Source organism: Alexandromys fortis, unplaced genomic scaffold (genome assembly GCF_014885135.2).
Source record: "Alexandromys fortis isolate MF-2015 unplaced genomic scaffold, M_Fortis_MF-2015_v1.1 scaffold_12, whole genome shotgun sequence".
Classification (NCBI taxonomy): domain Eukaryota; kingdom Metazoa; phylum Chordata; class Mammalia; order Rodentia; family Cricetidae; genus Alexandromys; species Alexandromys fortis.
In genome coordinates, this window is record NW_026067937.1 from 17403425 (window position 1) to 17419018 (window position 15594).

Below are 15594 nucleotides of genomic sequence, written 5' to 3' on the forward strand. Positions count from 1 at the left end.
AAAAAAATATAAAAAATTATATAAAAATTTATATAATTTAAAAAACACTAAATGCACATAAGACCTGTCAACTGAACACCTGAGCATTTACACCACAAATAAAACCTACATCCATGCAAAAGTACATGCCTACTGTTTGGGATCACTTTATTTAAAAATTGAAAGTAACAAAAATATAATCATCTTATCAACTCTGACATGTCCGTGTCACAGAATGCCTGGGCTCGGCAGTTCCCAGGAACAAAAGATTGCTACACAGAGCAGATAGAATCACCCCAGGGCAACACAGTGAACAGCCGCCCCCACAATTTCCTCCTGCATGACCCCAACACTGCCCAGAGGCAGGGAGAGGCTTCCAGTTTCCAGGGTTCAGCTGGGGGGGGGGGCTGGGGAGTGGGAGGGACTTTCTGAGATGCAGCTTCTTTTCTTGACAGTGGTCAAGACCTTTCATGCTCCTGGAAGCTACGGTCCTATCTTGTCTCTGGGTCCATGTCTTGGCTGTGCCTACCGTACCTAGTGCTGACCAGAGTGACCCGTGAAAAGAATACGGGTGAAGGGAAGATGAGGCCTTACAAATTCTTTGTCACTTACTGTAAATCAAAATAAATTTTTTTATGTATATGTATGGGGAGGAGCTAAAAGAGTGTCACATGACAACCAAACTTCTCGCTTTTCTCCCTTTCTAAATATATCTCAAATATTGTTTAAAAAGGATCAAATTTCTCTAATTTTTCTTTTCTTTTTAACCTTAAATTTTATTTACTTATTTAGTGTGTGTGTGTGTGTGTGTGTGTGTGTGTGTGTGTGTATGTACTCAATGCAATAGTACACACGTAGAGGCTGGGGACAACTTGTGATTGCTTCTCTCTGCCCGTCATGGGTTCTGGGGATCAAGCTCACGTGGTCAGAGCTGGGCACCAAATGCTTGCATGCTGAGTCCTCTTACTGGCCTAGTTTTTCTTATTTTGCAGCGAGGAGACAGAAGTACTTAATGTATCCCACTCAGCGTTTCCTGGGGGGACCCTCTGAAAGGGGGCCAGCCCCTGACGTCTGACAAGACTTCAGTTTAGCTGTTCCCAGCAGAGAAATCGCCAAGATACTTTCAAGGTAACCAGACCCCCTAGAAATACTTTAACCTCCTGAGCTGGAAATCAGGGCCTTGTTAGAGATGGTATATACTGAAAAGTTAAGAATTCTCTTGGGAAAGAACTAGATTCTAATAGCAGGGTTCCTATAGAATATTCACAAGGGAAACTGGGATATAAATTCTAATGTCAGTTTAGTAAAGCAAAGAGCAGATTTTTTACCTCATTCCCTGCTACAGTTATGATCGTCAAGGACATAATTATAAAAAATCAATTACTACTGGGTATCCAAAATGAAAGCGCTACATAGTTAAGAGATAATTTTACTCTTTGCATCATAACTATTTTCTCAACTCAGGTTCAACCAAAAAAAAAATCAAAACAAAGACTCTAAACAGCTATCAGGAAGAAAGGAGCCATTTTTTCAAGCTTAACAGACTACTAGTCTGAATCTTAATTACTATGTCTAACAACCCGCTTTACTGTTAGACAATATCGGTCACTTTAAGATAATCATCTCATCAAAAGCCCAGGTCCTGGGCATTCACATAAATCTGTCTGTCTACGTCTCATGGCGCTGGTATGGAATCCATGGCTTAACACATGTTGGGCAAGGGCTTTGCCACTCAACCATTTCCCCAGCCTGTTCTTCACTCTGTAACACTCTGCTAAAACGTGCAGGCAGACCTTGCATGGACAAAGGTCCTGCCTTGGTCTCCCAAGTTGAAGAGGCTGCAATCCAGCTCTGCTATCCCAAGGCTTTTGTTTCAGAATCTGATGAATTTTTGGTGGGGGGAGGGGGAGAACAAAACACAGAGCAGCTGGGCACTGGTGGTGAACGCCTTTAGTTCTATTACACGGGAGGCAGAAGCAGGCGGATCTCTCTAAGTCTAAGACCAGCCTGGTCTACAAGAGCTAGTTCCCGGATAGCTAGGGCTGTTACACGGAGAAACCCTGTCTTGAAAAATCAAGCAAGCAAGCAAGCAAGCAAGCAAGCAAGTAAACAAAACCCCCAAAACCACATAGCTAAAGTTCCAAATTTAGAGCCTTCAGAACTGAAAAAGAATGGCTCCCGTTGGTTTATAAATGAACTGTATGCAATGGCACAAGAGCCTCGGGCCATTAAAAGCGAGGCTGTGGAGCTCTGGGAGAAGCTGTCGTCAGGAAAAGCACACACACAGGCTCTCCAGGAGTCCCGCATCTGAACTGCCATCCCAGTCTGCCTGCACATCTCTTTCTCAATGCTGCTGATGGTGCCTGGATTTGAATGGCCTATCAAAACTATAGAGAAATTAATATTCACTGGGAGCCATTTTCCGTTGCATGTGTGTGGGTGGGTGGATGGTGTGTTCCTGTGTGTGTATAAGGTCAGAGATGACCCAGTCAGGTGCCTTTCTTAATTGCTTTCCACCGTCTCCAAACCTGGAGCTCACCAAGTCAGCTACACTAGCTATGCAGTGAGGGCCCGTGATCCTCTTTCCATCCCTAGCACTGAGATTCCAGGCATGCAGAACCAAACCCATCTTCTTATGGGTATACACTGGAGACCATGCGCTTGTTCTCATGCTTGCATGACAAGAGGTTCACCTGCTGCACCATCGTCCCAAACTCAGGGGACACTTTCTAAGAGGCCAGTTTCTCACTTTATCAGCATGAGGTACTATCCATCAGACCTAGCTCCACTACTTTTGTCCTTGCACCCGAATCTGCACCCTGTGGCTGAGCACCAGCAGCCATCCAGCTCAGAGAACAACCGTCCCCTCTGAGAGCACCCGTTTCCCTCTCTCAGCTCCAATCAGAAAAGTACTCTTTTTGATAATCTTGTTGTTACTTGTGTGTTTTAGCCCCAAATTTCCTTCCACCCTGGCAGCTCATGCTGGTGATATAACCTCAGTGTGAAAGTGTCAGCACACCTATGTGTTGACTAGTGGGTCTGGCCAGGACCCCTGCTGTGTATCTCCAAGCCTGTTCTACAGAATAGCACCAAGGCAGTTTCTTGTGCAAACGGTACTGGAAAGGTGATCTTTAAAAAACAGTAAAAATCAGTCCTAGTCTGTGTGTGTGTGTGTGTGTGTGTGTGTGTGTGTGTGTGTCGCACGCGTCTGTGTACTTTGTGGGGAACTTACAAGCAAAATAACTGTGAAAAGCATGAGCGTGCTGGAGATGCAGCTGAGTTGGTGCCATGCCTGCCCAGGGTTCTCCTCCCAGCCCCTCACAAGCAGACCGTGCCACTGCACCCCTGCAAACACAGCATCCAGGAAACAGCAGAGGGAGGACCAGAAGTTCATCCAGCCCAGCCAGCCCGGGCTACGTGAAAGCCTGCCAAGTAAAAACTAAGAGGCAAAACAAAAACAAAAACCAAACTCTAAAATAGAAAATCAAATATGACTTTTCTTATTCACTTCTAAAATTCACCCTTCAAGTCTAGCTCATCCACAAACCATTCATGGAGAGGGGCTTGCAGCATTCCTTATATCTGCACGCTACACAGATTCATTCTTGGGGGAGAAACTTACTTCAGAAAAAAATGTTTGTCTCGGGGGAGAAAAATATTTTCTATGTCCTAATAAGGATATCATGGTTTCTTTATGAAAAATTTTTAAAAAGCCCACTACCTGGCAGCCGAGTCCCTAACAGCTCCAGATGGTCACTGCTATAAAGAATGCTCCTCTATTCTTTTATTGAGGCCCTGGGGTCACGAATTATCTCTGAGATGTAGGGGTTATTCATGCTTTTGAACAGTTGGGTTTTGTTCAGCCTTAGCCACCCCATTTGTCTCAGGCTAGCCATCAGCAACAGTGGGGCAACTGGTGCCTCCAAACGCAGTGTGACCAATCACCCTCTCTTCCTTATCCATCTTTGACCATCCTTCCCGCCTAACTGCTCGGGTTTTAAATGAACCAGGCAGCTGCAGCTATGGCGGCTGACACCTACAAAACCATCTCACACTGTTCCCGATCACTTGCAAGCAAGGAAAAAAAATTAAAACAGCAGTTAAAACTTTTTATCAGATTTTGGAGAAACAAAAGGAAAGAACTTATTTTGATATGCTGTTTTCTTCAAACACATATTCACACCTCTCTTTTTTGCAGGGGAAAAAAAGAGATTATTCTCCATTACAATGAAATTGCATTGAAGCTGCATAGCAAAAATACACAAGATAATGTAATATCCTAAATAAAACGGTAAGGTAAATTCCGCTCCTGCTGTCTCTGGGTTCTTGCTAACTGTCTCTCTTCGGCTTGACATCAATTAATGATTTTAATTCCAGACTCTGCCACAGTGCCCACCACCCCTCTCTCTAATTAAAATGGATGATGTGTGATGGGACAAAGCACACAAGATTTTGTTCTTGTAACATTTCTATTCATTAGGAGTTGTGCTTTTATAATAAATGGCTTTCAGTGCTAATTGCAGCAGAGAAACATGAAGAGAACACATTTGTGACGGAACACAGATAAAGGCTATGCTGTGGTGAAATCTCCCAGCCACATACAAAATGCCCCTACTTCCAAAACAGGGGGATTCAACGCAGAGAATCATCCAGAGGGTGGGCGGCAGGACAAGAAGATGTACGCAGGAATGAAGCCCCATGAAACAAAGTCCCGCTCAGAGGAACCGAACTCATGTCCGCCATCAGAACGGACCAGCATTTTAGGGACAGCATTTAAGCATCATAGATATAGTCTTTTCCATTTTCCAATATTTACGTCTTTAGTAAGGGGCTTCACATGAGTGTGCAGGCAAGAAAATACTCAGTTTAGGGGACATGTCATGAATCCTTAATGAAGGAATTTCAGGTTTTATATTTTATGTAGAATTAACCAAAAGTTCAAAGACTCAAATAGCTCCAGTGTAAAATAGTGTTATAGAAGGATTGCTTCACTACTAGTCCACTGAGTGGGTGGGGGATTAGGGTCAGGGTTAGGGTATGGGGAGAATGCTCTTTTCTGGTTTGTTTTCTATCTATTCTTCCATCCCAACCATTTTCCAAGGAAGTTACATTATCCCTCCTCGGGTTCATAACAAAAACAGCACAGAAAGGGAAAACAGACTAAAGAAGACTTAGCACACATCACGAGCACCAAAATACACAATGGGATTTAGCACCCCATCACGAGAATCAAGCACGCAGCGTGACTGGCATCCATCAAAGCATTAAGGACACAGCATGACTCAGCGCCATCCTCAACACCAATGCCCAGTGTACCGCCACCAGCACCAGTTTGTTACTCAGTTATTATACACCCACGACTCACATAAAACATAACATAAAACAGGCTTTTAAAAGTACTGAAATATAAGGACTCATAACTTGCTCCAATTCCTGAGTGCAACTGGTTTCTTTATGGACCAGTCACCTTTTGAAAGGTTTTTGTACTAAGCCCGTGTACACTGTGAATTTACTATGTCCAACTGAGTTCCTAGGACTCTGCACCATCAGAGGCACAGAGATAGATTAGAAGCCAAACTTAGAAACGAACTGTGCTTTGGGCACATTATTAACATAAATGAAGCTGTGACGGGAAAGGTATGGTTTCATCAGACGCATTAGACAATGTATTATGCGAGTGTCTTAGAAAGTACAGAGCAAGCATGTCTAGGCTATGACAGCCTCTGCAGTGTTGGCCAATGTCAAGGCATGGAAGCAAAGCAGGTCCTTCACTGCATCTGCTCATGAGTAACCCGCACATCTGTGGATGACTTGAGTCCATACACTGACCTGGTATGGTCTATGTTTGGGAGAAAGAAGCACTTTTAGGGCGAAAGTGATGAAGATGGTGAGGGAAGAGGAAGAGGGTGGAGGAAGGAGGTACAAGAGACGACCAGGAGGCATGACTGTGAGCACATATGATAGCAACACAAGGAAACCTTCTATCTGTACAATCACTACACACTAATAAACAAACAAACAAAACAGAAGCCCTGCTAAGACAGGGGTGTGGAAAGTGGAGGAAGTCCTGCCCAACACAGCAATGAGCTCACAGAAAAATCGGGGGGGGGGGGCAAAGTCAACTCAAAGATAGAATGCCTGGCATTCCCAAGCCCCTGGGCTCCATTCTTAGACCTAACAAAGATAAAGAGGTAAGGTAAATAGATAGAACATAAATAAAAACAAATCCTGAGGGAACTCAGACTGGCACCACACGTTCAAACGCTGTGTTTCATTATACAAGCCCTGCTGCTCAATGTCTCTGTTTTACTGGAGAGGTAGAGAGCAGAATGACTGATCCATTCCGAACAAAGACAAAGGAGGAGCAAAATTCCCCAGAGAATGGTCAGTGAAAATGGCCCCAAGTTAATGTGTATAAAGGAAGCTGTTGGGCTAGGAAGGGAGCTTGCTTGACATGTGTGAAACTTTCAAGTCAATCCCCAGAACTGCAAAATAAAACCAGAACCACCTTCAGACTGAAGAGAGCTACTTCTTCAGTTTTCCTACTCAGTCCATAGCATGAGATAGCCCATCTCTGGAAGTGTAAACACATATCTGCTCTCTCAGGTGCTATACAAGCTATGGATGAAATGAACCCACTCCAAGTGCAAATGTGGAAAGGCAAATTATTTCTAGGCACAGGGTGCCCGGCTGTGGGCACTCAGGAAAGGCAGTGCGAGGCAGAAGGTTGGACGTATGTGCCTGCAATCCCAGTACCAGGGAGGTGGAGATAACACTTGCTGGTCAGGTCTAGGTTCAGTGAGAGACCCTTCCTTAAAACACAAAAACAAAACAAACTGAACAGAATAATAAAGAGCAACAGAGGAAGACACCATGTTTCCACACGGATGCTCATCCCCATGGACATGTATCATTGCACACGACAGAGAGAGAGAGAGAGAGAGAGAGAGAGAGAGAGAGAGAGAGAGAAGCCTGATAAATAAATAAGTTCAGTATCAATGTATACCCATCCACTATGTAAAAAATCTTTAACTAAAACCATAAAATAAATTTCACTTAGGTTCAAATGAATATAAAAGTGCCTGCTTTTTTTTCTTTTTAAAAGCCTTCCTTTGTGCTCCATTAATTCACAATCATCACACAGATATTAGAGCAAGTGCATTTAAGATAAAAGCAGTAGGCAGGAAGCCCTGGGTGAGGGCGGCCCCTCTCCCTGGGGCAGGGGCTGGCACCTACCTCTCCTGCTCTTCCTTCATGCGCACCCTGTCCTCTTCTGACGTGAAGGAGTCCTGGACTTTAATTCGGCCCATTTTCTCCACCTTGTCATCTTTTCGATGTTTGCCAAACCTGTTGGTGAACAGATACACAGTGAGCTATCCTTCCTCAAACGAAGGCATGCTTACTTACGGAGATGCTAGGTCCTCACCATGCAGCCAGATGGCTCCTGAGTGGATCACCTTCAATTCAAAAATTCTATTAAAATTTAATTAGACTATTCCAGGCAACCTTTTTAAAGGACCACTCCACAGCCCCTCAATATCTGTGTTTTGTGCTGTTTGACAAATAATAATGATAAAACAACAACAATAATAAACTGAGCAAGGCTAATGAGTTTATTCTTCTGAAGGGCTAAAGAGTGTTCCAGTTTGCAGAGTGCTTAGCCAGCGTGCATGAAACCCTGAGTTCCATATGTAGCATTCTCCCCCACAAAAAAGAGACAAGAGGATAAGAAGTTCAAGGTCATTTTCATCTACAGAAAGAGCTCAATGTCAACCTGAACTATAAGAGATTCTGTCTCAAAAACCACAGAAGAAAGACTCTCAGTTGATCCCACAAAATAAGCAAATAAATGAGCAGAAGGACGGGCTGAACACCTCAGACACCAGAAGAAGAAAGGAGTCTGCACAGAGGGAGCTCCTCTTAGACTGAAGACTGAGGATCCAGAATCATGTAGCTAATGGTCTCTCTATAAGCAATGATTCGTCTCTCTTTTCAACGGGCAGGCTTATTGGGAACATTCATCATAGTTTAAAACCTGACAAACGTTTGCAGGGTTTAAAGCACCGAGGATAATTCACGCTGCTAGACCGGAGCTTATGAAACTGAAAGCTTTGGGGGTGTCTTCACCAAACACCCTCCTCAGTCCAGTGAGCAGCGGCAGGAGGTTGCCATCCCTCAGAAACCCACATGGGATGGAAACCAAACACAAGGAACGCACATGTGATCTGGCCTTGGTCTACACACTGCTGAGGATAGACGCCGACCCCAGGGCTTTGAAGAAAATGCCAGGCTAGTCTAGGCTGGCATGCAAAACATCACAGATGCTTCCAGCTTCATATGGACTCTTTTTCCTGCCGTTATTTTCCTCTATAAAAAGCCCGTGTGCCCCGCGATGCTTGCCTTCCATGGTCGCCTAGATTCATGCATGAGGATTGTCAAGTTACCAGCTGTCTCAAAGAGGAAATCTCAGGCACACAATTGCACAAAGAAATGCTCATTAATAATAAAAAGGGGGGATGCGGGGAGAGCTGGGGTTCTATCTGAGGAGGCGACACGGGGCAGAAAGGGGCAAAACCATGAATGTGAGACAGAAAACTCCTCATCCCTGTGTGCCTGAAGCCTCTGTCTAGCTGAGAATCGAGAAATGAACATAAATAACAAACCTGCAATATCTTAGGAATCTTATTCGAACCCCCCCTTTACAGTAAAAGGGCCTATCTTAAGCCACTTGTCCAATTTTATCAGACTGCTTCCCAGCCACCTCTGGAGCCATCCTGTAATCTCAGTTAGAGGCAGACAAGGCTCCTGAGAAAGCCACTGAACAACACATTCCCAGAGTTCCCACATTCTGCCCATAGTTATCACTGGGAAATTTGAAGGGGTGCTCTCCCTGGAGAACCCTCTAACTGCATCTGGGTGTTTCTTTTCCTCCCCTTGAGCAACCATGTTCTTCCAGTCCCTTTGCCGCACCATGTTTGAAATTCTTGTTTAAAGGATCCTTTAATGAACGGTGACTCTTGAGAAGCCTATACCCACCCACTTAGGTATGCCACAATCATTCCCCGAGTGTCTTGCTGCTTTTTAAATAAGCACCAACACCGCTTTGCTCACCCTCAAACTCTTTCCTGCATCAGCGCCAAAGGGACCTGGTTTTACCCAGAGCTTAGGGGAGCCTTTCACGTTGCTGGTGATGACAGAGCGGGCCTATGGCTCCCTCTCTAACGCTGCCAGCTGGCACAGGGACCAGGAATGAGGTTGACAGAGACAAACCTACATCAAAATGAGAGGGGCAAAGCCTTGCACAGTCGACAGATAAGAGAAAAAGATTTCAAGCCGCAGCTTGGTTAGTGGCACAGATCATTTTTTATTAGTATAAACCTCATTTGAAACACCCGGCCGCACATGAACAACCTAGAACAGACCTCAGGTGCACTGTGTTTGCCAAAGCGTTCATAAGCAACACCATGACAGCATTATAGCAGAAAAACTCCACATGCTGTCACTATTAACATCATATATTCTAATACAAAAAAATGATCAAACCTGGCTACAAGTTAATTCTATAAAGCAAATAGTCCTTGATATTTGATCTTATTTAGAAAGTAGATAGTAACCACAACTGAAAGAGGAAGGAAGTGAAAAAAAGGGAAGAAAAAAGTCTCCTGAAACTTGATTAAATCTAGAATCAGCCCACTTTTCACAGAGGACAAAAAATGTACCGGGATTCTAAAACTTATATACACACATACACACATATGAAGGAACACACACATGTGTCTCTATAAAAGCACACATGCACTCACGCGCACACACGCACACATATGTGAATACTGAGAGTCAAGCACTATAAAGTTAAATTTTATAGAACGAATGAATCAAACAGCAAATAGGAGACGTGCATCCTAGGGAACGTCGTCTCAAGCATCGCGTTCAGTCACTCATCAAGGCTATTCAGCATCTGCTTGCTTAAGAACGGGCTTGTCTACAGTACCGAGCTACACGCGGCACAGAAAACATGCCATGTCGCGGTGGCATCGTGGAGCCTCCATTCCGGCTTGCGTTTAGCGGGCAGCAGGACGAGGTGGGCGAGGGAGCACACAGAGCTGCGTGTGAAGAAGACGGATTTCCTGAGAAGATGACGTTGAACACAGACCAGTGAGGCCTGCAGAAGCCAGCCACGCTGGGCAGCCAGCAAGACAGGCTGAGGCTGGAGCTCGAGTGGGCAAAGAGCTTGACTATTGGGCCTGGGTTCCACCCCAGTACCCACAAACACACCTGTAATCCCAGCTCCGGGGAGGCACTGGCAGGAGAAACAGGAGTTCAAGGTCACTCTCAGCTTCATACCAAGTATGAGGCTAGCCTGGAATGTATAAAACCTTGTCTTAAAAGACAACATGGGGAAAGAGTTGGCACGAGGGACCTGAGGCAAGATAGAATGAGGAATCACAAGGGCCACCAACCCGGGAGTGACACAGGGCGGCATCTGATACTAACGGTGTAAGAAGCTGAGTCCCTGAAGGTACACGTAGGTGTCCCGGGGGTCAGAGCGGGGCAGGAGAGGTTAACAGACAGAAAGACTAGGGTTTGCAGACGGGAAGCCACGGGCATGACAGAAGATCATTGTTGCCTCTAAGGGTTGGAAGACAGAGCTGCTACCCAGTGGCACACATAGGGCCGGAAGGGGCGATGTCTGGCGGCTGAATGCCACCTGGGGTTGTCCTTTGACCACAACCCACAAACATACATGCACCCATATATCAAAAGATCTAAGTTCAAATAAATATATATTGTGTTTACTTGTAATTAGATAGCTATAAAGGTAAATGATTATAGGCATTTATTTTTCAGTTTGTAAATGTCCCTCAAATGACACGCTGTTGTCATAGTGATTCAAGTTACTGTCACTGAGAAGACCACGTATGTCTGTGCACTGAGTAACCTTATTGGAGAAAACCGAAGTTGACTGATTTGTGCATGTTTTTGAAGCCAGGCCTTATGCATGCCACACAAATGTTCTACCGCTGAACTAACAAAGTTGGAAAGACTCAGCTGTGTCTATAATCTTCTTTATAAACCAGGGATGAGTGTTTGACAAATGGCCACTTTCCAATGTCACACTGACCTCAGATCAGCTAGACAAGGGACCGGAGAGTCACAACGCAAGTCAGGTCACCCGAGAGTGGTTATGGGAAAGAGGTGGAGTAAGGCATGCCTTTGGTCATGAAGAGAAAAGCCAAAAGCAGGTAAAACAACCCCAATGGATGCAGAAACGGCCATTTCTATGCAGAAAGAACCATCACTAACAATTAACGCCTGCTATGTTCTCCTTGATATTAACCCACCGTACTCGTTCTTAGTGAAGCGCATAAACCCTGCTGAAATAGCGTGCCATTTAAACTGTGATAATTCTACTGCTTCTAAATTTAGAAGTCTTTAGAAAAATCATGCTGAATGACAACACAGTGCTCTGCTCTAGGTAAAATAAAAACGCCCATCGGTTGCACCGAGAGGGCCTCCCCCAAAACAGTGTTTTAAAATATGAAACAGGAAAGAGAAGGTTGTAACAACAAGCTGCCATATATGAAAATAGCATCTCCAGAACCAATTATTTTATAGTCTTTGAAGAATAGGTCTTAAAATAATATTTTCTTTAAAAAAAAAAAACCCAAGTGAAATGTCATTGAAGTCTAATATTTCACTGCTAATTACCAGGGTTCTCTGACTCAGGAGGACTCTGCCATGATATGTGTCTGACTATTTACCTCAGGAAATCCGCAGGTTAGAATAAATGATACTGTGTTGCAAATGATATTGTGTCGCTGTGGAAGAGGTCTTAACTGGATCAAATACAAATCTGGCCTCAGCCCCCAGAGACTAGCGCCTCCAACCAGGCACCATGGCGAAGCCCTACAAGGCTTGGTCTAGTATTCTGCTCATCGTTTCCAGACCCTTGGCCTTGCGGGATTCAGCCTATCACTTCCTTTGTCTGAGGATTCAGTTTTTGGTTCTGGAACCTCTCAGCTGTTTTTGCTGGCTCCTGGCCAGCAATGTATACCGTCTTTGGATCCTGCTAGCGGAGACAATGCTGCCACTTGCTCTGAAGACCCTTCAGGAATATCAGCTGCCCAGAGAGCCAGCTGAAGACCGCAGACAGCAAAATACAAGCCCAGCCTAGTCCCCACGCATACGCTCGCCCCGTCAAAACAAACCACCGCTTCCACTGTTGCTCGGGAACTGCTGAGGCCGTGGTCCCCTGGAGCTGTTTTTGCCTTAAGTTGTTTTAGAAAACCTTTTCCAGTTGATTCTGGTGATATTAATGTATTTTTCTGCCTCCTAGATGTATCAACTTCCTTTAATGTATTACTTTGTTGGGGCTCCATAGCGAAATGCCTGTGAATGCAATATGACAAACTGCTCCCAGTCCTGCTACCCTGCCTTCCCTGCCATGATGGAGGGTGAACCACAGACGTCCTTCCTTCCTTAAACGGACTTTTCCAGGTGTTTCGTCATAGTAATGAGAAAAGTACCTGACGTGCCCTTGTAGTCTTGAATGCAACAGTAAACTTCCTTGTGTTTAAAACCCTAACCTCTCTAGATATTCTTTAATATATAAATTTAGTTAGTTAGTTACTTTCCGGCAGCCTCCTGTCCTCCCAGTTCCCACCCCACCCCATACACACACCCCAGTTCTGTCCCCGCCCCTCCACAATCCACTCCTCCTCCATTTCTATTTAGGAAAGGCCCGGTGTCCCATGAATACCAACAGAGCACAGCCTATCAAACTGCTGTAAGACTAAGCACCTTACTCTCTAGATTTTATATGGAGAAACAAAACAAAACAGAACTCTAGACACACATCTTTGTAGATTATTTTTTACACTCCAACCATGGCAGATAGACTTTGATAGGTTTCTGGAAATGAAAAGCTCTAAGAAACAGAGGCCCAGGAGCCTCTGGGAGCCATCCAAAGCCACACTGTAGGCTGGGACTAGAGAGAGGCAAACCTCATGGTTAGTTTGGGGGGTGGAGTCTTGAACTGGACACTCCCAAGAAAATAAAATCTAGCATCCGTTGGAAGTACACTCTGGGCTCTTCCTAAGTGAGACACACAATCGGCCCTGATGATGCCTGTTTTAGTATGTAATTACATTTTACTGGAATTGACTGAGTTCTTATGCTGTACTTTGTCTCAACGGCTCCCACATTAGCTTCTGAGAGAAGTGCTATTGCTCCCATGGGAGGGACCCTGAGCCGGGAGCCCAGGGAAATCTACTGACAAAAAGACAGCACCACGACCCAAGTTCTCACCCAAGTTTTCTCAACCCAACCCCAACACCCAGGGCGCAAGGAACCAAAGATGGCCTCCATGCTGTTATGTACAGAGCAGTTAACTGATTCCTCGTTAAAAATACACGAGAAAGGGTTGGAAGATAACTTTCTGGGTAAATTGTTTCCCGTGCCAGCGTGATGGCCTGAGTTCGAGCCCCAGCACACTCACGAAAACCCTGGTCTGCAACTCTAATCCCAGTGCTGAGACAACAGAGACAAGAACATTCCCGAGGTTTGCCGGCTGCCATTCTAGCAAAACTGGCAAGCCCCAATCCTGGTGAGAGACCTTGTTCCAAAAACCAGAGTAGGCATCTGATGTCCACCCATATATGCGTCCTTTCTTACACACTCAAACACACACAAGTGTGCATGCACACACAAACATGCACAAAACACTTATATTTACTAATATTACACACACTCCACACTCCACATGTGATAACCCTGTACTGTTTACAGCACTGTGACTTATGGGACAAGGGTCCATGGAAGAACTTGTCTATGAAGACCAGAAGTTTGAAGGCCAGGTCAAGAGCTGCCCAATGCACCGGAGAGGATTAGAAAAACTGTGCATACACACTCATCGGGCACTGCCAACATTTCCATCCTCAATGGCACACAAATGTCAAAAGTTCAGTCTGGCATATGCAAACGCTGCCAAAGGCTTGTCAAAGTTCAGCCGTGATGGAGAGGGGAGCAACCTCAAGGAGGGTGGAACACAAATTCGTTGGAAACAGAGTGTTCATGGTCTCCATCCATACCTCCTGCAGCCCAGGGGGTGGGGGTCATCTGTAATCTGTCCTTCTTGTCATGATTGTGCAGTTTTGTGACATTTTGAGAAATCACTACTATGAAAGCGGCTGATTGGCTCAGCAGTAGATTGTGAAAATGACGGGGAAATCAAGGAAGAGGGGGCTGATTATGGAAAGCAGAAAGCTCCCATTTGGAGGGGGAAAGGCGTCGGCAATCAACCATGATGAGAAGGGAGGCAGGGAGAAAGGGCACAAGGCAACTTGACAACGCTTTTGTAAGATGGGTGTGGCTCCCCCAGTGATGGAGGGTAGCAGGGGTGCTCTTTACGGGCAGATTCGCAAACTCTAGAGCCATTATTTTTGATTGTGTACAGTTCTCATCAGCGCTAGTCTGATTGGCTTAATAAACTAAATGTGCGCTGCTCGGCATGCAGGGAAAAATAAGTGAGTTTCTTTAAAAGAAAAAACAGCGTCTATGTAACCACCCTATCCTCGCCTTAGATGTACAATGTGCCTTTGATGGAAGTCATTTCCCTTTCCCAAGTCCTGGCTAAATGTTCCCGTGAGTGCCCACCATCCTGCCACAGCTGTTAGCCAATCAAGGACGCACAGATACGCCAGGCAACCTGATGCTTCAGCAACCCTAGATGCACGCGGAGCCAGGAGCTATTTAAAGCTACAACTGAAAACAACAGGGTCAAGGGAAGCGAGGTCAGCCCAGAATCAATCTTGACCTAAGAATAAAAGATCTTGAATGGGGGAAGAATACACCAAATACATAAAAGCTGGGGTACAGACAGAAAGATGTAAGTGGGTACAAAGCACAGAAGACAAGAGGCAAATGTGTCGATAACCCCAGCGTCACAGGTGACCCGTATGTAGGGCTGGTCTGAGGGCATGGGGTGGCTGAGGTCTGTGTTGATCATAAGGTGTGAGTCTAGCCACCACCAGCTCCCAGAACACAGTCATGGTCTCTGGGACTTATAAAAAGAAGTCAATTAGTAATCACTACCCCATACCAGATGTTTGTAAGTCTTGTTATACCTTAATTTTTTTTTATATCATACCCACACCAGTAATCAAGCCAAACTAACCCTATAACCCCTACCATCTAAATGCAAATGATATGCAAATTAGTTTGTTTCTTCTCTAAGTACACCAACTTTATGATAATGCACACACTTTCCCATGTACTTAAACACGGGAAAACAAAGCAGGAATCTGATTCTGCTCTATGCTTTCTTCTGCAGTGACGCCAGTCACGTCCACTCAGAGTGATTCCGAGGGTGCCTCTCCCTGTCAGCTCCTTCTCTGGGTCCTTTTGCAATGCCACGCTCCTAATTCTTGCTCTGTTCATCTTAATGCATTATTGTTTCATAATACAATACCACAAATTGCAAATTACATTTGGCTCAAGGAGTGATTATGAAAAACTACGATCCCGGCTGCCTTTGCTCACACCACGCTGATAATAATGAGGGCCTGATTGAGTTCGAAGCAGCCGAATGATGAGAAGGGTCAATTTGAGTGTTTC

The 15594-nt window shown here is 45.0% G+C and overlaps 1 protein-coding gene across 12 annotated transcripts in view; it reads right to left on the bottom strand.

The window, feature by feature from the left end:
- Nucleotides 1–15594, bottom strand: part of Pard3 (par-3 family cell polarity regulator) — a 482565-nt gene that overhangs the window by 116137 nt on the left and 350834 nt on the right. For all 12 annotated transcript variants that reach the window (XM_050147184.1, XM_050147175.1, XM_050147180.1 and 9 more), the window contains one exon: nt 7216–7326. In XM_050147184.1, coding sequence (XP_050003141.1) covers nt 7216–7326 — 111 coding nt within the window. The remainder of the gene's footprint in view (nt 1–7215; nt 7327–15594) is intronic.